Source organism: Pseudophryne corroboree, chromosome 3 (assembly GCF_028390025.1).
Source record: "Pseudophryne corroboree isolate aPseCor3 chromosome 3, aPseCor3.hap2, whole genome shotgun sequence".
NCBI classification, from domain to species: Eukaryota; Metazoa; Chordata; class Amphibia; order Anura; family Myobatrachidae; genus Pseudophryne; species Pseudophryne corroboree.
Genome location: NC_086446.1, coordinates 328,399,602 through 328,425,238, shown reverse-complemented (window position 1 = coordinate 328,425,238; position 25,637 = coordinate 328,399,602). Strand labels below are relative to the sequence as shown.

The window sequence follows — 25,637 nt, the reverse complement described above, 5'->3', positions numbered from 1 at the left end:
GTCAAACGTAGATTTTCTTTAATATGTTTTATTTCCACCAGAAGCAGGGCCATAATAACAATGGAGTGGATGGGACAACAGAAAAATCTACTCATCATCAGTGGTGGTTGTAAAGGTGGGGCAGCGGCACAGACCAAAACTAAAACAGGTTAGCCATACAGTACCAACCGCACAACTGAAATGCTCCCAACACTGCCAACCCGGGAGTTAGTGGCTGGTCTCCGGTGGCTTCACGCTGACTCCCAGCCAGCAGTGTTGACAGCGCATGAGTTGTCCAGTTGGCGTGGCTACCCTGTTTTAGTTCTGGTCTGTGCCACAGTTCCACCTTCAGAACCGCCAGCTGCCGATACTGTTGGCCATATATCATAAGTATTAAAATTGTATTTCTGTTTTCATCACAAAATTTGCAATTTTCCAACATTTATTTATTTAGAGAGGCACTGGGGCTGATAGTGTAGGGGGTGCACACACCCACATGGCACTGGCCACACCCACGCAGCACCGCACCAGTCACAGTTCCTTCCCTTCTCACAATCTGTCCATAATCATTGTAAGCCCCAGGCCCATATTCCCTGACCAAAATGCAGTCAGAAAATTAGTTCATTAGGTATTGATTTTCAGAATCTTGTGAAGATGGTGAAATATTAGTGTCTGTGTGACTTACCTTTGTTTTTTTGGTTTTCTTTCTTTAGGTTGAACTTCATGTCCATTTGGATGGAAGCTTCAAGCCAGAGACTATCATCCATTTTGCAAAGTAATTATAAAATAATGCTATACAGGCAGTGTCTTAAGACATTTCAGTCACTATGCGTATTTATATGCACCATATATGCTCCATCAAAGCGTGCACCAGCCCCATGGCAGATGCAGTCTTCATCGGAGTATGGCCTCCTATGAGATGTGGCTGTGCATCTTTGAATGCAGCTGCTTTCAGTGCCATGCCCATGTTGATTTTGCCACCTCCTTAGCTCCCAGACCATACATTCAGTCCTGTGCTGCATATCTTTGCAGACTCAAAAAATGTTTTCATGAGCCATCGACATTGCACCACCTCTGAGTCCGGCCCAAAATGTTGAGCAAGTATGAAAGATCTGCTGGCTTTGTCTGGTGGACTCTTCTCATGCTACTATACTAGGGCCGTGCTGCTACCACCTCAGGATATTGAGTCACACTGGACTTGGGCTTCTCTTGCAGAGTTACCAAAAAAAAATATAAAATGTAAAACAAATACCAAAAAAAATTAACCCCCCTCCCATTTATTGTTAATATATTTGAAAACGGAAATAAATGATTTACAGTATTCTCACAAGAAAGCATTTGTTCTGTTACCAGACCCTGTCATAAGAGGATTGCAGCTAACATCACAGAGCACCAGGGAATACCCAACAATTACTATCGCCAGCCTGGTGGCTTTATAAATACACAGAAGCACTATCACCTATTTAAACTGAAAAACACCTATTTAAACTGGATTTAGAGCTTTTTTCGCCATATCATAAGTAGACCCTTTAATTTATTACTGGGGCAATTTATTAGTGGGTCACACTCAGTACTTTCTTATTCAGGTCTGGTGGAGCAAGGTGGAGCAAAGCTTTGGAGAATACATAATGAGAAAAAGCTATTTTCTTAAGTTATTAAACAGTAGAAGTGCTTTCTTAGTATGTTTGTTGTGTGCCCCTTTCTCTCACTAATAATGCATTTTTGTACACCCAGGAAAAGACAAATCCAAATCCCAGCAGACACAGTTGAAGGACTCCTACAGATTATATCCTATAGAGAACCTCTCAGTCTCACGGAATTCTTGGCCAAATTCAATCATTACATGCCTGCCATAGCGTGAGTTATTAAGAAGCTCTTTACCTATTTCACAAATCAAATGTTACTAGATTGCACATTCTAGTTGTGGGGAACTAAGTGGTGCCATTAAATGGGACAATTGGGAAGATGTTTGGAGAAACAATAGCAAATCCAAAATATTATATTTCCTGGTTTCATTGTAAGGGATAATCTGTCATCATTAAAACAGAGAACTCAAGAACGGTAAAAAGGAGAGGTCGAACAAATGGTAGGCAGAAGAGGTGCATTGGGTATGTATAGACTGGAGAGCACAGGTCTAGATACACTCAGGTCACAAAGCAGATACCTGATACACACTGATCATTAGGCACAGGTCACATTGATATCACACACCTGAAGCACACTGATCAGTATATACAGGTCACACTGATATCACACAGCTTAAACATGGTGTATACTATATACAGGTCAGGTAAATGTCGGGCCCAATACAAATGTAACTGGAAGGATTATCACCATGTCCTCAAACACTCCCAGAGGCAAAAATAGTAAAGGGACAGATGCATGGATGGGGACTGCAGGTGCATAGAGGCTTTGCCAGTTCTAATGATCCAGGTCGAGAGCCACTTCCAATATACAGGTAAGCTTACCACCTTTTCATTTTCAGATTCCCAGACAGAGGCCATGGCAAGAAGCATGACCAAACGTAAACTAGGGTTTATAACAACTTTATTTCTCAGATTTCTAGCCCCACTTGTCCATCATATGCTATCTGCTCCACATGCCATCAGAGCTCCCTCATACCCCTTTATATGCCATCAGACCCTCCAGATGTCCTTTTATATGTTAGCTGCTCCATATGAACATGATATGCATCAAAGCCCGCACATGCCCCTTTATATACCATCAGAGCCCCACATGCTCTTTATCTGGAAGGGACACATTGTTTCTATCACTAATTTAATTTTTCATCTTGGCACTGTTTTTAATTTTATTTTAAATTCATGGATCAGTATCACTTTATACATATACATGGTGCTCAATGGGTGGGTGGGGGTTGTTGTTCTGATTTCAGCTGAATAGTCCCTATTTAGTAAAGCAGCAGTGAATGGGGCATAACTCCCAAATATCCTAGCCATTGGAAAATGTAGAACCCTCAAATTGGGACAGCTGCACAGAGCCCTCAAATATTAATTATTTATGTATTTATTTATTTATGTATTAAATAATAATAAATAAATAAATAATATTTGAGAGCTCTGTGCAACTGCCCCAATTTGAGGGTTCTACATTTTCCAATGGCTAGGAAATTTGGGAGTTATGCCCCATTCACTGCTGCTTTACTAAATTAGTTAATGCACCATTCCAAAGTTATTTAAATCAACCTTATAATTTTTATTGTAGGTAAAAGTAAAAAGTACATTTATTCAGAGTAGTTACAGTATTTCTCAATGAGTAAGCATTAGCTAGGAAGTGCAGCCTTAGTGCTAAACTTAATTCCTGCACCTGTCTAGGCGTCAGTGTGTCAGCCAGACCAAGGGGGAAATTACTAAAGTGCTGGTTTTTTAAAATTGTCCATTTTGTGGTGTTTTTATAAATCACTGTTTAGAAACCATCACCAGACATATCACCATCACTGTTTTCCATTGACATAGAATAGAAACCGTTAAATTTATCAAGCGGCTTATTTTTAACAACTCTGTAAAAACCTGACATAAAGCAGAAGTTGTTGTGACTGGTGACATGCTGTTTGAGCTATGGGGCCAACAGAAGGTGAGGAATCCCAATACACTTTTAATTAAGGCAATAATTGTATATTGTATGGAGAGTCCTCACCTTCTGATTCGCCACATAAATATGGTGGTATTGTGCTGGATTAGCTTTGGGCTTTTTTGGCGGCTTGGAGCATTCCTCCAGCAGTTGTGACCATCTGCTAACTGTTTGCTCATCACCAGCGGATTTAAAAGTACTTTCAAACAAATGATTAGATCCAGTAATTTGGAAGTGAAAAACACAGCCGGGTTGAAAACACCATCATAACCACCCTTTAGTAAGTGAGTGTATTTGGGGTAGGGCTATATGGACACATGACAAAGTTATATACGGAATAAATGATGACTTGGTGGATTCTACATAATAAGACCATTGTATGGCCATGTGACTGTATATAGTGACAGAAGGACTGCATGGCAGATAATTTATAATAGAGTAATATAGATATACTGGATGTGCTTTATATTGGGACAGTTAATGTGCAGTATATACTTTTTATTCACTGTATTTACTTTTTTTTTTACCTCAAGGGGTAGTTACATTTACACCAGACCATACATGTTCTGCACCCTGTTTTCTAGTAACGCTGAGTGCTATACACTGGGCTTTGTCAGGTCTGTAAAATGAATTTCATATGATATATTAATCTATTTGTTTATTTCTTCAGGGGTGACAGAGAAGCTATTAAGAGAGTCGCCTATGAGTTTGTGGAAATGAAAGCAAAAGAAGGCGTAGTGTATGTAGAGGTCAGATACAGTCCTCACTTTCTGGCCAATTCCAAAGTTGATCCAATCCCTTGGGGACAAAAAGAGTAAGTGGAATCCACCTTGAACCCCGATAAATGAGATTTCTGGCAGGCGGTGTGGATCAAAGTTACTAACCCTCACACTGTGTAGGCAATCTATAGTCTTTATCTTAGGGAGAGGCCCAGATGCCCATCACCCTGCTACAGACATTACTCAATCACTGTTTCCTCCAAAGCCTCCTTTTTTTAGGACACTAGATAAAGCATTTGTAAAACATACTGCATACAGTATATTACAGATCTCACCAAATGTAGCGAAAGTCTCGATAGAGATAATTTAAGTATACCATTCCATATGAGTTTGTATCACAATGCAAATAACAGCTGCACCACCATCCAATCTCCTGATAAAGCTAACACTACACTGGTGAAAGGTTATCTGTTGTACAGTTGTACAATTGGATGGTACTGCCAACTAGAGATACAACTACCAACAGATCAGGTTTTATCAACCATTAAGCATAAATAAAAATGCACTTACAAGATTAGAGGTTAGATATGGCATTGGAACAAATGCAGCTGTTATTTTTGCTGTGTAAGAACAGCATGAAGTGGCAGCCTAATTAGCAAACAGTCTTCATCAAGGACCCCTGCATTGAGGTGCTGCTATAGTATATCCATGGGCTTCCTGCTAACTATGCAACAAGGGAGAGTGCACAAACCAAGTAATCATTGGGTGAGACACACATGTAGTTGGAGATGAGTCAGGGTTCAGCGATTTCTCCGCTGTTCCACTGCTTACTTCCATCCTGATAGACCTCTATGGGTATGGAGGCTTACAGCAGTATAGCAAGCAACAAAAAGCTTGTGATGTGGTCATTAAACCCAACAAATGACAATTTGATCCTCTATGTGTGGTCATATCAGTCACAGATCTGGTTGTAAGGTGGGCAGGTTGAATGATCAGGATACATCCTGCCAGCAGCAACGTACGAGTGCACAGATTGGTCCCTATGATTGTTCCTCTGTGGGCAGGATGTACTTCATGTGGATCTTTCCGTGCAGGGTATATCATACTACTACACAAGTGTCAGTTTACCCATATATACAGTGGGCCCTTCTATGGTTCACCTCCCACAGTGTAACCCTCGTAGTGTGCCCAAGATGGCTGCCTCATCTGGTACACTTGTGGATGGGATGAAAAATACATGGATCTGTTTTGTTGGGACCCTATTTTGTGTCATCTCTTCTAGTGGTAGACTGGAATAATCCTACACAGTGCGCCTAAAATGGCTGCCTCTTCTAGTAACTTGTGAGGGTGGAATACACAACCCGTGTAAGTTATTACCGCAAATGCCTACACCAATCCTGCATTATGCTTATTGTACACTCTAGGTTTTCTTTTTTTATGTCTATGTGGCTTGTCTATTGCTGTATTACTTAAATATTATGTATTATGTGCATCGTTTTTGACGTCTGTAAAGCACCTTGAGTCCTGTTGGAGAAAGAGAGCTATATAAATAAAATAATAATAATTAATTATTATTATTATTATTATTATTATTATTATTATTATTATTATTATGTGCACAGAAATAGGCTAAATGCCCGCTGTCGTTGGAATTATCAGTTTTTAATATGTCACGTGCATGTAAATGGATGGAAAACAAACATAATTGTTGAAGAGACCATTTTTATAATTTTACATGCATTTTACATATTTGTTCAATTTCAGTGCTTCTGAGCTATACAGTTATCTTTAAAACATATTAAAATGAAAGTAGAAACTAATCTTAATTACTATTGTGTGTGTAGCTTTAATGGCACCCCCATCCTGCATTCTTCCTACATTTCTTGTACTATACATCAGGTAAGAGCCTGATCATAAGACTGGTACAAGAATACTTCATTATTATTTCTTACCAGTTCTTTATATAGCGCACACATATTCCGCAGCACTTTACAGAGAATATTTCACCATTCACATCAGTCCCTGTCCCAGTGGAGCTTACAATCTATGGGGTACATTAACTAAGCAGTGATAAGAGCGGAGAAGTGAGCCAGTGGAGAAGTTGCCCATGGCAACCAATCAGCACTGAAGTAACATCTATAATTTGCATACTATAAAATGATACAGAGCTGCTGATTGGTTGATGGGGACATTTCTCCACTGGCTCACTTCTCCGTTCTTATCACTGCTTAGTAAATGTACCCCTATATTCCCTACCACATATGCTAGTGTTCATTATTTTGTTGGGAGCCAATTACCTACCAGTATATTTTTGGATTGTGGGAAGAAACCCACACAAGCATAGAAAGAATATTCAAACTCCACACAGTTAGGGCTATGGGGGGAATCTAACGCATGACCTCAGTGCTGTGAAGCAGTAATGCTGACCACTACACCCAGGGGCGGATCCAGAAGAAAATGATAGGGGGGGCACGATGGAAGGGGCAAGTACATTTGCGTGCGGCTTCGGAGCATGTGAGGTGGCGCTTCTTATACAATGCCCACAGTTGTAGCGCTCATTATGCAATGTCCACTGTACTGGTAGTGCCCCTTATATAGACCCCATAGTAGTGGTGCCCCTTATGCAATGCCCCCAGTGGTAATGCCCCTGCAGTTATGACCCCAGTAGTTTACCCCCCCCCTTTAGTTTAGCCTCCCAGTGGTAATGCCCCCAGTAGTTTAGCCACCAGTAGCAGATCCCCCCTATAGTTTGCCCCATTGTAGTTTAGCCCCTGTAGTTATGCCCCCCTTGTAGTTTAACCTCCAGTAGTAATGCCCCCAGTAGTTTGGCCCCTGTAGTTATCCCCCAGTAGTTTGGCACGTGAAGTTATGCCCCCAGTAGTTTGGCCCCCCTGTAGTTATGCCCCCAGTAGTTTGGCCCCCCTGTAGTTTAGCCCCCAAGTAGTAATGCCCCTGTAGTTAAGCCGCCAGTAGTAATGCCCCTGTAGTTACGCCGCCAGTAGTAATGCCCTCCTGTAGTATGCCCCCAGTAGTTAGCACCTTTGTAGTTGGCCCCCAGTAATAATGTCCCCCAGTAGTTTGCCCCCAGTAGATGGCCCCCAGTAATAATGTCCCCCAGCAGTTTGCCCCCAGTAGATGCCACCCAGTAATAATGTCCCCCAGTAGTTTGCCTCCAGTAGATGCCACCCAGTAATAATGTCCCCCGGCAGTTTGCCCCCAGTAGATGCCCCCCAGTAATAATGTCCCCCAGTAGATGCCCCCCAGTAATAATGTCCCCCAGCAGTTTGCCCCCAGTAGATGCCCCCCAGTAATAATGTCCTCCAGTAGTTTGCCCCCAGTAGTAATGCCCCATAGGAGTTTGCCCCCAATAGATGACCCCCAGTAGTAATGCCCCCCAGTAATAATGCCCCCAGTAAAAATGTCCCCCAGTAGCTGCCCCCAATAGATGACCCCTCAGTAGTGATGCCCACAGTAGATGTCCCCCAGTAGTAATGCCCCCCCCCCAGTAGTAATGCCCCTTGTTGATGCCCCCCCAGTAGTAGGGTCCCCCGTAGTTTGCCCCCAGTAGATGCCCTCGCTGCATTAAGGAAGAAAAAACATCATACTTACTGAGCCCCGTTCCTGCTTCCAGGCCGCTGCAGTCCTCCTCCTCCCTGGGCGTCCGCTCCTCAGTCAGCACTATGAGAGAGACGTCATGACTGACGTCTCTCCCATTGCGCACAGTGACAGCGCCGGAAGCCGGAGCTCAGTACTGAGCTCCTACCTCCGGCTGCCACTGTGCAGGGAGACGGGCGCCTGCTGGTAACACAATCTCAGCGGGCGCCCGTCATCTCCCTGTGCGGCGCCGGGGGGGGGGGGGGGGACAGAAGGCCACAAATGACAGGGGTGCACGGGCCCGAGTGCCCCCCCCCCCCTGGATCCGCCACTGACTACACTGTCCGTGCTGCTTATCATAGATCAATATATCTGTGTACTGTTTGCCCCAGAAAATGCACTTATTAATATTATTATTATTATTAGCTTTGTTTTTTTTTTAATTAGCTGCCACTGAATGTATGCAGCGCTGTACAGAGTATACATACAAAACATTTCACAATAACAGGCCATTAGATCTTAAATAAAATACACAAAAGAATGCCATAGCAATAGTGCCACACATTAACATTACACCAGACTGGGACAGACAGATGATCAAGGCATTGGGTAAAGCAACTCACCGAAGAAAGCAGGAGTCATAGGTGCTGAAGGGGAGAAGGAGACAAGGGAGCCGAGTACTGGTGACATGGACTACTGGTGACATGGACAATGCTAGGAAAGAACAAGAGGGAGAAGGACCCTGTCTGTCTGTCTGTCTGAGCTTATATACTGGGGAAAAGGGAAGTACAGTACAAAGCTGAACTAGGGAAAGATAAATGGTGGAGGGTTTGAGAAGTATAAAGTAAAAAGGAGGGCTGGTACACTTTAACCAAAAGGTAAGTTTTAAGGGTGTGTTTAAAACTGTGGAGCCTGGTAGAGAATCTGACTGCGGGAGGGAATGGGTTTCAGAAGATGGGGGCACCCTGGTGAAATCTTGGAGTCGAGCGTGGGAGGAAGTGACCATGGTGGAGTAGAGACGTTGGTTAGAGGAGGAGCGGAGAGTACAGGAGAGGGTGGTCACATCCTGTTAGCGTCAGTCATTCTCCCCTTGCATTAATTAGTATTTGAAGTTGATATTTCTGAGTGTCATGAGGCATTACAATTATGACCACGAAATAGGCCTTAAAATTAGAGATGTGTGGGTTTGGATTTACTCAGTTCTTAAGGCCAAATTAGCGCAATTTCGGATTTATCCGGATTTTTCTTATTGACTATTCAAAACACGTGACAGCTAGATAGCCAGTAAGCTGCTGTTTTGAGATCCGAATTAATTTTGGCAATCCAAACCCGCACATCTCTAGTAAAAATATGTATGGAAAGGCAGACATTTTCTGAAAATGAAATCCATTTTATACAGTATTATCTATAGTGCTGCATTACTTTATAGCAGGGATGGGGAACTTTTGGCCCTCCAGCTGTTGTTGAACTACACATCCCAGCATGCCCTGCAACAGTTTTATCATGACTAAATTGGGCCGAAGGTTCCCCATCCCTGCTTTATAAGTACGGTTAAGTAGGTTCAAACCAGCTGTTGCTGCCATTATTCATAGAGGGTACACAGAGAAAAGCAGATGATGTGATCTAGGCTAAAACAACCTGTAGCACTATACTTAACAGCAGCACAGTGTTTTAAGCACAGTCATCTCATGTGTTTAGGTTTAGGATATAATAAGTGGGAGTGGCAAGGGCAACATGTCGCCAATTTCAGCAGTATGCATTATCAACAGCACAAAGTGGGGATGGCCATACATGGCTTATCAGGGAAGAAAGGAGGGCTTAGCAGACCGCCAGAAGGTGAAGCCAAGCTCAGTGCCACCTGCACCAAGAAAAAGAAATATCACTACCACACAGCCATCAGTAGCGGATTGATGGCAAAAACATCAGGGGCAGACTTAGGCCATCCCTAGCAGGCTATTACATTTACCTCCTGGACTGCATTTGTTAATTTGTATGTAAAATTGATTGTTGCCACAATAACACATTTGTACATGCTGCATAAGTAACAACCTTTTCTCTGCAGGGGTGACATCACACCAGATGATGTAGTTGACCTTGTCAATCAAGGATTACGGGAGGGAGAGAAAGCATTCAACATCAAAGCCAGGTCTATTCTATGCTGCATGCGGCACATGCCAAGTAATGTATTCCAGCCCCCCACTGCTCTAATATACCTTATCTGTGCATAGATGATTATCCATAATAGCAATTTAATAGGATGTTATGTATTAAATATACTGTATGTACATGCTGTAGACTTGTTAGGTCTTTCTGCCACGGTGTCTCCGCCTTCATGTCTGACCTTGGGACATTCAGACTGGATCACTGCAGCGGGGGGTGCCAATGGCGTTAAAATGGCCCTGACAACGCCTTAGTGTGTGGACCGTTGCAGGCGTTTTTTGACCGTTGACATCACATGCAGCCGCTGCGACCCAGGATGCGGCAGATAGCCCCCTGACCGCGCAGGAGTTACGCAGGCAGGGAGTTACTCGCCGTGTGCAAAAGCATCGTCGCTGTGCGATGCTTTTGCACCATTGCGGGGGAGGCGGGGGGGGGGGGGGGGGCAGAGCCAGATATGCACGGCGGACTAGCCCTGTGCCGGGCGTCCCCTCACATGTCTGAGTAAATGATCGTAGATGTGCTAAATTTAGCACATTTACAATCAGATCTGAATTTTCCCCCAAGTCCCTATGTTTCCCAAAATAACTGTGGGCTTATGCTAAATTCCATCAATGTTATGTGAGAATAAGCACTGATGTAGAACATCTGAGAATAGACACAAATACAGAAGCAGAAGGTCATTTATCACAGACCATGCAGACACACCAAGTATTTCATTCATAAATTTACAGTGTTCATGAAAGGAGAGAGCCCACTTTCTGTGCACCTTTTTGGATCTGCCTCTGTACGGTCAGTTTGCGATGACTTTTTCTGGATTGCTGGGCAGGCTCACAGGCTGGAAATATGCACAGTGGAAATGTAAAATGTTTACTAATAAAGCTGGCCATACACTAGGACGATTTTACGACTTTGACGCCTCGATCGCTCCATTGTGTGCACATCGTGCATTATTTGGGTACGATTACCCAGTCCTGCGGGTTGCAGGTCACATCATCTGATCTTACATGCAGCACATATTATCCGTCGTAATCGTATGCTCATCATACCATGTTTTATGCACATACGATGTATCATTGGATTCGATCGATCAGCGTCATTTGAGTGAATGCTTTTTATGAGGCATATGATGGATCGTGAGATGATTCATCGTATAGGGGCACACAATGTATTGTAAGATCGTGTGCACACCGTCTGTCCAAAAAAACCAAATCATGTGTCCGGGACTGCCAGGGAACGCCCGGGGAGTTCAAGAGAAATCGTAATACTACTCACATCAGATGCTAGTCGTCCTAATGTATGGCCAGCATTAGTCCAGTCTACTACCACTTAATGACCTCTTGATTCATTTAAACTTTTCATATTTTAAATATTGCTTAGTTAAGCCTATGTAATACCCTAAATAAATCATGAGAGATACAGTGTATATTACGTTTGTTTTTGTCATACATTTGAATGTCTTTATTGCATTGATCGAAATGTTCTTTTCCAATTCAATTGTCCTGGAAGGTGCCCAAGCCGCCCCATTGAATGTACAGTATAGCCTGTGTTTTGGATTCTCCCATCTCTGAGAATGAGTTAACAAGACCTCTTGCAGGGAGAAGTTGCTGTGCAGCTGCATGCACATTAGGGAATGCCTCAGTAATAAATGGGTCAGTTCCACCTCATCAAATGCAGTTAATAATCTTGTCTTGCAAAATATCTCATATTTGCGCAAGGCTGTAATTGGAGGTGTACAAGTGCACTGCCGCCAGCCAGTATTTGTGGTCACTGCCTCTGGTTCACTCAGCTCTTCCAGTCAGAATGTCAAACATTCAGACTGGAAAATTGATGCATTCATTCTTATAAGAATAGGCCTATAATTTGTACTTTTACAAATGACCATTAATGACAGCAAGAAGTATGAAATAATATCAAAGTATTTTGTTGTAGACAGGCAACTCTGTCCGAGCAAAGCAGGATTTATTTTGATGACACAGTACATTGTATTAATCCCTCCAGCTTTCTAGATCCTTTGCAGCTTGTAACAGGCTGTTTGTTTAAGAACTGACTGTCAGCCGCTCTCCTGGTGATGTGGGAATGGCTGATGTGATATTTATCCTGTAGGAGGTTTAACCTCTTAGTGCATGTCAGGGGTAGGGTTGCCAGATCATCCCTTTAATAAGGGACACATATGAATTCTATAGGTGAAAATGATATATTCAATGTATTGTGGATTTTTTCTCTTTACTTTCTCAGCCGGCTATCTTCTCTCATGTCTATAAAATGTTTCTTTCTATAAATATACGTAAGAATTAGATGATGAAGATGATTTGTGATGACAAGATAAGTCATAAGAATGCTTCAGGATGATTCCAGGATTATTATATTTTGATTTGGGAATGTTACAGCTTAGTTTATTCAGACAACTAATCATGCAACGAGCCATGGAAGGCTGGAGCTGTGCCGTACCTATAATAACGGGATCAGTATGAAATACCTCCAATCAAAATCCCGATGGTCAAAATCCCGACAGCAATTGACCGACGGTCAAAATCCCGACAAGGTCAAAATCCTGACATGCACAAAATACCGACATTTAAAATACCGACAAGGTCAAAATACCGACATTTCAATTGTCGACAGGTCAAAAAGCTGACACAAGTTTTTCATTTTTTGTTGTGTGTATGTTGACATAGGTCAACATGGACACCATATAAGTGTACCGCGTCCCCTCACATGGCTCGCTGCGCTCGCTGTGCTCGACACTCTATTATATTCCCCCTCTAGGTCCACTGGGATGGTAAAGTATGAATAAGTCGGTTTCAATAAAAAAATCATGAAAAACTCGTGTCAGCTTTTTGACCTGTCGACATTTTAAATGTTGGTATTTTGCCCTCGTCGGTATTTTAAATGTCTGTATTTTGTCCATGTAGGGATTTTGACCTTGTTGGGATTTTGACCGTCGGTCAATTGCTGTCGGGATTTTGATTGTCGGTAAATTGACTGCATCCCATAATAACCTCCCAATTACTGGTCATCCTTAGTGCTCCTCATTTTCTTTTTATAACAGTAAACTGATATACAGATGTGACAAGCTTGCACAGACTTCCCAAATTGCATGCCAGATAGTGAAAGGAACTCACCTGTGATAATTTAGTAATTCCAATGAATTAATTCTCGGAAGATAAGAACTCCCAGTTAAAGACTGTGGCATTATTGCATGGCTGCTAACTCTGAATGGGATGCAGTTAATTTTCCAAAAGATGGGATCCCGGTGGTCGAAATACCGACGCCGGAATCACAACAGCAGGAAAAATGGCAGCAGTCGAAATCCGGCCCGCTGCCCGGTATTCCCACTTGTTATGATTAGGCACTATTCAGGGAGATTCAGTATGAAATCCGACTGTCGGGATCCCAGTGGTCTGGAGACCAACACCGGAACCCCAACAGCGCTCGTCCACCTCATGGGGAATATAATAGTGTGGCGAGCAAAGTCTGAAGCACTGCGAGCGCAGCGAGTACACTCGAGGTCGGGATTCTGGGATCGGTCTCATGACCACTGGTCCCAAAAGTCGGAATATCATACCGAATCCTTCTGTATAGTGCCAAATCATAACAAGTATACAGTAATGTAGTGCAATGTGCAGAATTGGAATGCGGTTAAGATGCTGGCTGTCGGGATCCCTGCAGTCGGAATGCAGACGACGGAATCCTGACAGCTGTCAGAATGCCGATGCCGGAATCCCGACAGGGTCAGGAGACGGAATCCCAATAGTCGCCATCCAGTACAGTGGCATCCCGGGTGGGTTAGGGTTAGGCTGCGGGTAGTGGGGGTTAGGGTGTAGGGGTTCGGGGGAAACAGTCATACCTCCCCACTGTTGGGAGTTGCAGGCACCACCAGGGGAAGGTTAGATTTAGGCACTAAGGGGTTAGGGTTAGGCTGCAGGTCAGGGAAGGTTAGGTTTTGGTCACCACCGGTGGGAGGGTAGGGTCAGGCACTAAGGGGGAAATTAGGATTAGACTGTGGAAAGGGAGGGTTAGGGTGTAGGGGACAGGGGGGACAATCTTACATCTCCCCTGTTGGGATTTCAACTATAAGGATGCCGGCTTCAATATTCTAACCGCCATAATCCTGTACGCCAGCAAATCATACTGAACCCGTAGGATCACATAAGATTAAAAACATTTACATTTTGGACACTTAGCTACCTAATTTTTGGAACAGGATAAAGTAATTCAAATTTATTTCTTTTCTTATCCCCTGCCAGATTGAAACATATGGACATGTGAGAGTACAATCATAAGATTAGTTTCAAAAGAATCAATATTTATGATTATTGTTAATTTGGAGTACATCAATCATATTAGCTAACATACCCTCCAGCTGTACCTTTTTGGCAGGTACAGTACTTTTTTTTTATGGTCTGTACCGATTTTTGACTCTCCAAACTTCTATTGAAAGTACAGGAAAAGGGAGGTGGCCATGCCCCCTTTACCCGTGGCCATGCCCCCTTTCTTAATTTGTACCGATTTTTATGTGTAAAATGTTGGAGGGTATGAGGTAGTACTGTACTGAGATTACTCATTTTCATCTGTCCTACCCAATCTGAGGTTACAGCATAAGGGGGTCATTCCGAGTTGTTCGCTCGCTAGCAGTTTTTGGCAGCCGTGCAAACGCATTGTCACCGCCCATCGGGGAGTATATTTTCGCATTGCAGAAGTGCGAATGCCTGTGCAGCAGAGCGCCTGCAAAAACATTTTGTGCAGAACAAGACCAGCCCTGTAGTTACTTATCCTGCGCGATGATTCTAACGTTGGTGGGTTGGCTTTTGACGTCACACACCCGCCCAGCGTTCGCCCAGCCATGCCTGCGTTTTCCCTGGCACGCCTGCATTTTTCCAAACACTCCCAGAAAACAGTCAGTTGACACCAAGAAACGCCCCCATCCTGTCAATCTTCTTGCGTTGTGCTGTGCGACTGAAAGCTTTGCTAGAACCTGTGCAAAACCACAATGGATTTTGTACCCGTACGTCGCGCGTGCGCATTTGCGGTGCAACGCATGCGCAGAAATTCCGATTATTAGCCTGATCGCTGCGCTGCGAACAACGGCAGCTAGCGATCAACTCGGAATGACCCCCCAAATACTGTACCACAAAACATGGACCATTTTTGTCTCCCGATACTTAACCTGCCAGTATGCTTCTAAGAACCAGGTTCACACTTTAAAATTGCTATTTATTTGTGCAGTGTGTACGTAATGAGTGGTGTATGGTCACTTCCTTATTCTTTAAAGCTGCATAGAATATTTTTTTTAAATCAATACTGTTTCATGCCATACGTGGTGTTTCATCAGGAGTGGAGCCATAAAGCCTGGCACTTTGTGCCACCAATTATTTAGCAAATTTCAGACAGGAATAACAAGGAAAACTGAAATGTGTTGTACACCAAGGAATAGGCAAACTTGCAGATATGAAAGAACTGACATTATGGGATGAGTCAGTTAAATGCGATGTTTGGGTGAGCACATACATACCTGTTACAGTAGGTCCCCTTCTACGGGGTGCAAGGAAAAACGTGCAATGTTGCTGGATGCTACAGTAGTTGGCTTTCTGGAAATACACATCGCAAACATCTTTTTAAAATTGGATTGACACCTATATTTTAAAGGTAAAACACCAAAGTAATGGAGAAATTACTACTGTACAGTGGGAGAGCCCCCATTGAAGCTACAATTCCAGATTTGAGAACCCATTTAGGGCTTTAGGCTGAGAAGGTTCCCTCCCAAGCTCAGAAGGGCAAGATGGTTGAATTGGTATCAGTGCCACCACTCATTTCAAATTGTATTAAAAAATCCTGCTAAAGCTGGGCATACACTGTATATCTATTTATCTGCGGGCGAGTCCTGAGCTCCGCCCTATCATCATGAAATATCAAATGCGGGCTCTTACAAGATAAGGCCCCCAATTCAGACACCCGTCTAGCAGAAGCAAGAGCCAGCAACATGATAGTCTTCCAAGTAAGACATTTCAGGTCCACCCTGTGCAAGGGTTCAAACCAGTCCAACTGGAGAAAGTTTAAGACCACATTGAGATCCCTTGGAGCCGCGGGAGGGACAAAGGGTGGTTGAATGTGGAGAACCCCCTTCAGAAATGTCTGTACTTCCGGAAGCACCGCCAGCTATTTCTGGAAGAAGATGGAGAGAGCAGAAATCTGAACCTTGATGGAGCCAGCCCTAGGCCCATATCCATGCCTGCTTGCAGGAAGAGCAGAAAACGGCAAAACCAAAACTCTGCAGGAGAATATTTTCTACCCTCACACCAGGAAACATATTTCTTCCAGATACGGTGGTAATGTTTAGATGTGACGACCTTACGGGCCTGGACCATAGTGAAGATAACCTTGGACGGAAGACCTTTCCTGGCTAGATTCTCCCGCTTAACTTCCAAGTCATCAAAAGTAGCTGCAGTAAGTCTGGATAAACTAACGGCCCTTGTTGAAGAAGGTCCTTCAGAAGCAGCAGAGGCCAGGGTTCCTTCAGGGACATGGTCAGGAGGTCTGTATACCAGGCCCGTCAAGGCCAATCCGTGGCAATCAGAATTGCCTGAACTCTTTCCCTTTTTAGCCTTTTTAGAACTCTGGGAATGAGGAGGATTGGAGGAAACAGGTACACGAACTGGTCAGACCACAGAGCCGTCAGAGCGTCCACTGCTGCAGCTTGCGGATCCCTTGTTCTGGAACAGTAACGACGGAGCTTCTTGATGAGATGAGATGCCATCAGGTCCATCTGTGGACAGCCCCACCGGTGAACCAGTTGTTGAAACACCTGAGGGTGAAGGCCCTATTTCCCTGGAATGGAGGTCGTGCCTGCTGAGGAATCCGCTTCCCAATTGTCCACGCCTGGAATGAATATGGCTGAGATGGCCCTTGCATTGGCTTCTGCCCAGAGGAGTATCTGTGACACCTCTCGCATTGCGGCCCTGCTTTTTGTTCCTCCCTGCCGGTTTATGTACACCACCACCGTGGCGTTGTCTGACTGTACCTGAATAGACTGATTTTGGAGAAGATAGGCCTGCAGAAGAGCATTGTAAATTGCGTTGAGTTCCAGAACATTTATCGAGAGTGCAGATTCCTGACACGACCACTTTCCCTGGAACTGAGCCCCCTGGGATACGGTACCCCAACCTCAGAGGGAGGCATCCGTTGTCAGTAGAGTCCAGGACTGGGTACTGATACTCCGACTTTCCCCAAGGTGAGAGACTTGCAACCACCATAACAAGGAGATCCGTGCTTTTGGTGACAGAGATATACTCTGGTGCATGTGCAGGTGAGACCCTGACAACTTGTTCAGCAGATTCAGCTGGAATGGACGGGCATTGAACCTGCCATATTGGATTGCCTCGTAGGAGGCCACCATCTTGCCCAGTAGGTGAATGCAAAGATGAATCGAGATCTTGCGAGGTCTGAGCACCGAGCGGACCATATACTGGATTGTCAAAGCCTTGTCCATGGGGAGGAATACCTTCTGAGCTACAGTGTCCAGTATCATGCCCAGGAACTAGATTCTTTGTGACAGTTCCAGGTGAGACTTCTGGAAATTTAGGATCCACCCGTGGTCCGTAAGCAGACGAGTAGTCAAGTCTATGCTGTGTAGCAGACGTTCCTTGGAGACTGCCTTTATCAGGAGATCGTCCAAATAGGGGACTATGTTGACTCCCATCCTACGCAATTGCAGCATCATCTCCGCCATAACTTTTGTGAATACCCTTTGGGCTGTGGAGAGACCAAAGGATAAGGCCTGAAACTAGAAGTAGTGGTCCAGAACAGCTAATCAGAGGTAAGCCTGATGAGGAGGTCATATGGGGAGGTGTTGGTAAGCATCCTTGACATCCAGGGATACTATGAACTCCCCCTCCTCCAGCCCGAAGACCACTGCTCTCAGGGACACCATCTTGAATTTGAACAAGCGTAGATACGGGTTCAGAGATTTTATGTACCGAACCATCCGGTTTCGGTACAACAAAAAGGCTGGAGTAAAACCCCCTGTTGTGCAACAGGGGAAGTAGTGAGACCACAACACCCGTTTGTAGCAGTTTTTGAATGGTGTCTTGCAAGGTAACCCTTGCTATGGGTGAAGCAGCTGGTAAGCTTGACTTGAAGAATCTGGGAGGAGGTAGTACTTGAAATTCCTACTGGTATTCTTGGGATATGAGGTCCCTCACCCAAGGATCCCAGCAGGACTGTGCCCACACGTGGGTGAAGTGTTGAAGGCGAGCACTCACCTGAAAGTCTCCCTGGTGTTGGGGCCAACCGTCACGCGGAGGGCTTCATGGATTAGGATCTGGAGGTCTGGTCCAGAGATCCAGCAGCCGTTGGTTTACGCGACTTACCTTAAATTTCCTCTGGCGGCATTTGAGGCTCCTCTAGCTCTGCCTCTAAATCTGGCCACACGAAAGGACCCAGAATAGGGACGTCTAGCAGGAGGCGCAGCAGATGGCAGATAGGTAGACTTTCCAGCCGTCACTTGAGAAATCCACTTGTTCAGTTCTTCCCCAAATAAGGTCTCGTCTGTAAAAGGAAGATTTTCTGTGCCTTTCTTGGAATCAGCATCCGCTGACCATTGTCGCAGCCACAGAGCCCTGTGGGCCGAGACAGCCATAGCCGTGGTACGGCCATTAATGAGACACAATTCTTTAATAGCCTCACTCATAAAGTTTGCAGCATCCTGGATATGATGCAAAAGTGTAAAGATCTCCTCCTGAGGGAGAGAGTCAAAGCCATTTATTATATTATCAGACCATTTTACCATGGCCCTTGAAATCCAGCCACATGCAATAGTGGGCCTTTGTGCTACACCCACCACAGTATATATTGATTTGAGTGTAGTCTTAATCTTGCGGTCAGTTGGGTCTTTGAGAGAGAGAGCCTCAGGTACAGGCAGTACTAGTTTACATGACAGCCTGGTGTCACGATCCGGGTATCTGGACGCCATTACTTACCCTTCAGATGCCTCCTAAGGCGGGCTCAGCGTTCCAGGACCGGATTCCGCTGTTCCTGAGTTTCCACATACAGAGTGGTCTTTTCATCAGCCGCGGCCTCCGCTGTGCCCGCGTGGTTAAATGTGCATCTATCAGCCTGGCGTCTCCTGTCTCCGGTGGCCGGCGCCGCCATTACTGTTTCCCAGACCACATGGATTACAAACCAAACTTCCCTCCAAGTGTCTGCATGGGCGCAGCCATCTTGGATTCTGTCATCTGATCATTTCCACCAATCTGCTGTCTGTGTTGTTGATTTGCATAATTGCCTAGCCAACCCCTTCCTTGCTGCAGGTATAAGTAAGCTGTACCTGAGCAAGGAAGACGTCAGTGCTTTGGTTGTCAAACCTAGTTCCTGTTTGTCTCTCTTCTATGATTGTCTTCCAGGTTCCAGCTCCTGTCTCAAGACTTCCACCATAGAGACCCGCACCAGCATTCCACCTGCGGTGTAGCCTGACTCTCCAATCCATTGTGGATTCATCTGTTTCCAGCTACAACACTACCTGCTTCCAGCCTCAGCTTCCAGCAGAGTACAGCTTCCCTTAAAGGGCCGGTGTCCTTTCTACACTTTACCACTCTCCACCGGAATTATTATTTCTCCGCTCTCAAGTTCTACATTTCAGTTCACATTTCATCGCTCCCAAAGTTCATTTATTATTTAACTGGTTCCAGCCAGTATCCACTCCGTGCTAACAACAGTCTGGTTCCAGCCAGTATCCACAGCAGCTGTTTTACCTTCAGCAACCCAGCTCTTCCTGGAACACCAGCTGGTATAATCCTGGGTTATCTCCATTGCTACAGCCGGGCCTGGTAAGGACTTTCCATCTAGAAGATCATAAGAACTATCTCACACTACCAGTGCCCTGTGGCTCCTGCCATGCTGTAGTACTCAGGAACTGTATTTATTCTTTGCTGATTTTTACGTTTTCTTTTATTGCTGCTGTGATGCGGAGTTGTCATAATAAACATCATTGACTTTTATCTAAGTTGTCGTGGTCACGCCTTCGGGCAGTTATTATTCATGTTACTTACATGTCCAGGGGTCTGATACAACCTCCCAGGTTCCGGTACATCTCAGCCCCTACAACTGAGGCTGCCTCCCGTCAGCTCAGGCCCTCAGTTGTGACAGTAAGCACTGAACTAATGAATCCAGCCGGAGACCAGGATCAAGCGGCCAGGCCGATGCAAGAACTGGCAGCCCGACTAGAACATCAGGAGGCTGCACAGGGCCACATCATCCGCTGTCTCCAGGATCTCTCTACTCGGCTGGATGGGATTCAGACAACTCTCCGTGGATCAGGCGCGTCTGGTGCGTCAACCACAGTGACTCCAGCTATAACCCCACCCACCTTACCCATTTCTGCTCCACGTCTTCATCTTCCAACGCCAGCAAAATTTGACGGATCTCCAAGATTCTGCAGGGGATTTCTCAGCCAGTGTGAGATTCAGTTTGAGCTACAACCTGGCAATTTTCCCAGTGACCGTACAAAAATTGCTTACATTATTTCTCTTCTCAGTGGCTCAGCCCTTGATTGGGCATCACCGTTATGGGAGAGGTCCGACACCCTGCTATCTTCTTACACTGCATTTGTGTCAACATTCAGGCGCATCTTCGACGAGCCAGGCCGGGTAACTTCAGCTTCGTCTGAGATTCTCCGTTTACGCCAGGAATCACGTACTGTAGGACAATATCTTATACAGTTCCAGATCCTGGCATCCGAACTGGCATGGAACGACGAGGCCCTGTATGCTGCATTCTGGCATGGTTTATCCGAGCGTATTAAAGATGAGTTAGCTACCAGAGACTTACCCTCCAAGTTAGATGAGCTAATCTCACTTTGTACGAAAGTTGACTTGCGTTTCAGAGAGAGAGCAACTGAGCGTGGAAGATCATCTGCTCCAAAATCTTCTACTCCTCCTCCTCGCCAACTGTCACCAACTACAGATGAACCCATGCAAATTGGCCGTTCCCGTTTAACTCCTGCTGAGCGCCGAAGACGTCTCTCCGAGTTTCTCTGTCTGTATTGTGCAGCTCCGTCTCACACCATTAATGCCTGTCCCAAACGTCCGGGAAACTCCAAATCCTAGCTCGCCAAGGAGAGGGCCGGCTAGGAGTAATGATCTCCTCTCCATCTCCTCAAGATTGTAACCTCCCAGTCTCGCTTCAAGTTGCTCAACGTTATCAGAACGTCATTGCCCTCCTGGATTCCGGAGCAGCTGGGAACTTTATTACTGAAGCCTATGTTAAACGGTGGTCCCTACCCACCGAGAGACTTCCTTCGTCCTTTTCCTTAACTGCTGTGGATGGCAGTAAAATTTTTGATACAGTTATTTCTCTAAGGACTCTACCAGTTCGTCTGAGAGTGGGAGTTCTTCATTCCGAACTTATTTCATTTTTAGTGATTCCAAGAGCCACACATCCTGTGGTCCTGGGCCTTCCATGGCTCCGTCTTCACAATCCTACAATTGATTGGACGACTACGCAAATCCTGGCATGGGGTTCCTCCTGTACTAAGACATGTTTGTTTAAAGTGTTGCCTGTCTGTTCTTCCTCCCCCAGGTCGTCTGATGTTCCACCTCCTCCATATCAAGATTTCACGGATGTGTTCAGTAAAGCTTCTGCTGATATCCTTCCTCCTCATAGAGAATGGGACTGCCCGATTGATCTCGTTCCAGGGAAGGTTCCACCTCGAGGCCGAACTTATCCGTTGTCTCTCCCCGAGACACATTCTATGGAGGAATACATTAAAGAGAACCTAGCAAAGGGGTTCATTCGACCTTCTTCTTCTCCAGCCGGCGCAGGCTTCTTTTTTGTAAAGAAGAAAGATGGTGGTCTGCGGCCGTGCATCGACTACAGAGGTTTGAACGACATTACCATCAAGAACCGCTATCCTTTACCCCTGATTACTGAGCTCTTTGACAGAGTTAGCGGAGCTACCATCTTTACAAAGCTGGACCTGAGAGGTGCATACAATCTCATCCGGATCCGTGAGGGTGACGAGTGGAAGACCGCATTTAACACCCGTGACGGACATTATGAGTACCTCGTCATGCCCTTCGGATTGAGCAATGCTCCAGCTGTCTTCCAGCATTTCGTCAATGAGATCTTCAGAGACATTCTATACCGTCATGTCGTGGTCTATCTAGATGATATCCTCATTTTTGCCAACGATTTAGAGGAACATCGTTTCTGGGTAAAGGAGGTTCTGTCCCGTCTCCGTGTCAATCATCTCTACTGCAAATTAGAGAAATGCGTCTTTGAAGTCAAGTCCATTCCGTTTCTAGGGTACATTGTGTCCGGTTCCGGACTAGAGATGGATCCTGAGAAACTACAAGCAATCCAGAATTGGCCGGTACCCTTAACCCTCAAAGGGGTCCAGAGGTTCTTAGGGTTCGACAATTATTACCGAAAGTTTATACGAGACTTTTCCACCATTGTGGCGCCTATTACTGCTTTCACCAAGAAGGGTGCTAACCCGTCCAAGTGGTCTGAAGAAGCCATGCAAGCTTTTCATCTTTTAAAACAGAGGTTCATCTCTGCACCTGTCCTGAAACAGCCTGACATCGACTCTCCTTTCATCTTAGAGGTGGATGCCTCCTCCGTTGGAGTAGGAGCGGTGTTATCTCAGAGGGCTAAAGATGGTCATTTACATCCTTGCAGTTTCTTCTCACGGAAGTTCTCCCCAGCGGAGCGCAACTATGCCATTGGCGACCAGGAGTTGCTAGCCATCAAGCTCGCTCTAGAGGAGTGGAGATATCTGTTGGAGGGAGCTTCTCATTCAATCACCATCCTTACAGACCACAAGAACCTTCTATATCTAAAAGGCGCACAATGTCTCAACCCTCGTCAGGCCAGATGGGCACTTTTCTTTTCCAGGTTCGACTTTAAACTCCAGTTCTGTCCGGGCTCTCAGAATCGCAAGGCCGATGCCCTTTCCCGCTCATGGGAGCAAGAAAATGAGTCAGAGTCTTCAGACAAGCATCCTATTATAAATCCGTTGGCATTCTCCACGGTAGGGATGGACTCTACGCCCCCATCAGGGAAAAGTTTTGTGAAGCCGACACTAAGGAAGAAGCTCATGCATTGGGCCCATGCTTCCCGTTTTGCCGGACATACAGGTATCCAAAAAACCCTGGAGTTTATCTCTAGGTCCTATTGGTGGCCAACTCTGAAAAAGGACGTTTTGGAGTTTATTGCATCTTGCCCAAAGTGTGCTCAACATAAAGTATCCCGCCAGTCGCCTGCGGGGCAACTGGTTCCACTATCTGTTCCCCGTCGACCATGGACCCATTTGTCGATGGATTTTATTACAGATTTGCCCATGTGCAACAAGTTCAATACCATCTGGGTGGTAGTTGACCGGTTCACCAAGATGGCACACTTCATTCCTCTCACCGGTCTTCCGTCAGCTTCCAAGTTGGCTCAAGTATTCATACAAGAGATCTTCCGACTCCACGGTCTTCCAGAAGAAATTATCTCAGATCGAGGAGTTCAATTCACAGCCAAATTCTGGCGAAGTTTATGTCAAGTCCTCCAAGTCAAGTTAAAGTTTTCCACGGCTTACCATCCTCAGACCAATGGTCAAACTGAGAGGGTGAATCAGGACTTGGAGGCCTTCCTCCGCATCTATGTGTCCTCCTCTCAAGATGACTGGGTTCAATTACTTCCCTGGGCCGAGTTCTGTCATAACAACCAGTATCATTCTTCATCTTCTTCAACACCATTCTTCACCAACTTTGGATTCCACCCTAAAGTCCCTGAGTTCCAACCGCTTCCAGCAACTTCTGTTCCCGCAGTGGATATCACCTTGCATCAGTTTGCCAATATCTGGAAGAGCGTACGATCAGCTCTGCTCAAGGCATCGTTCAGGTACAAGAAGTTTGCGGATAAGAAGCGTCGAGCAGTTCCTGCTCTCAAGGTGGGTGATCGGGTATGGTTATCCACGAAGAATTTGAGGTTAAGAGTTCCCAGTATGAAGTTTGCACCTCGCTACATCGGTCCTTTCAAAATTGATCAAGTCATCAATCCTGTCGCTTACAGACTCCAGTTACCTCCCTTCTTAAAAATACCCAGGACATTCCATGTTTCCCTGTTGAAACCGCTAATCTTGAATCGGTTTCATTCCTCACTTCCACCAACTCCGAAAGTCCAAACTCAACGAGGCGTTGAGTATGAAGTGGCCAAGATCCTGGACTCACGTCACCGTTACGGTCAACTTCAGTATCTCATTGACTGGAAGGGCTATGGTCCTGAAGAACGCTCTTGGACCAATGCCTCTGACGTCCATGCTCCTGCCTTGGTCCGAAATTTCCACGCAAAGTTTCCTTTAAAGCCTAAGAAGTGTCCTGGGGCCACTCCTAAAGGGGGGGGTGCTGTCACGATCCGGGTATCTGGACGCCATTACTTACCCTTCAGATGCCTCCTAAGGCGGGCTCAGCGTTCCAGGACCGGATTCCGCTGTTCCTGAGTTTCCACATACAGAGTGGTCTTTTCATCAGCCGCGGCCTCCGCTGTGCCCGCGTGGTTAAATGTGCATCTATCAGCCTGGCGTCTCCTGTCTCCGGTGGCCGGCGCCGCCATTACTGTTTCCCAGACCACATGGATTACAAACCAAACTTCCCTCCAAGTGTCTGCATGGGCGCAGCCATCTTGGATTCTGTCATCTGATCATTTCCACCAATCTGCTGTCTGTGTTGTTGATTTGCATAATTGCCTAGCCAACCCCTTCCTTGCTGCAGGTATAAGTAAGCTGTACCTGAGCAAGGAAGACGTCAGTGCTTTGGTTGTCAAACCTAGTTCCTGTTTGTCTCTCTTCTATGATTGTCTTCCAGGTTCCAGCTCCTGTCTCAAGACTTCCACCATAGAGACCCGCACCAGCATTCCACCTGCGGTGTAGCCTGACTCTCCAATCCATTGTGGATTCATCTGTTTTCAGCTACAACACTACCTGCTTCCAGCCTCAGCTTCCAGCAGAGTACAGCTTCCCTTAAAGGGCCGGTGTCCTTTCTACACTTTACCACTCTCCACCGGAATTATTATTTCTCCGCTCTCAAGTTCTACATTTCAGTTCACATTTCATCGCTCCCAAAGTTCATTTATTATTTAACTGGTTCCAGCCAGTATCCACTCCGTGCTAACAACAGTCTGGTTCCAGCCAGTATCCACAGCAGCTGTTTTACCTTCAGCAACCCAGCTCTTCCTGGAACACCAGCTGGTATAATCCTGGGTTATCTCCATTGCTACAGCCGGGCCTGGTAAGGACTTTCCATCTAGAAGATCATAAGAACTATCTCACACTACCAGTGCCCTGTGGCTCCTGCCATGCTGTAGTACTCAGGAACTGTATTTATTCTTTGCTGATTTTTACGTTTTCTTTTATTGCTGCTGTGATGCGGAGTTGTCATAATAAACATCATTGACTTTTATCTAAGTTGTCGTGGTCACGCCTTCGGGCAGTTATTATTCATGTTACTTACATGTCCAGGGGTCTGATACAACCTCCCAGGTTCCGGTACATCTCAGCCCCTACAACTGAGGCTGCCTCCCGTCAGCTCAGGCCCTCAGTTGTGACACCTGGACACTGAA

General features: G+C 45.4%; 1 protein-coding gene across 1 annotated transcript in view; it reads left to right on the top strand.

Annotated features, from left to right (window-relative positions):
* ADA (adenosine deaminase) overlaps positions 1-25,637 on the top strand; it is a 145,526-nt gene that overhangs the window by 58,567 nt on the left and 61,322 nt on the right. The window contains exons 2-5 of the mRNA XM_063959561.1: positions 693-754; positions 1,714-1,836; positions 4,238-4,381; positions 9,943-10,058. Coding sequence (XP_063815631.1) covers positions 693-754; positions 1,714-1,836; positions 4,238-4,381; positions 9,943-10,058 — 445 coding nt within the window. The remainder of the gene's footprint in view (positions 1-692; positions 755-1,713; positions 1,837-4,237; positions 4,382-9,942; positions 10,059-25,637) is intronic.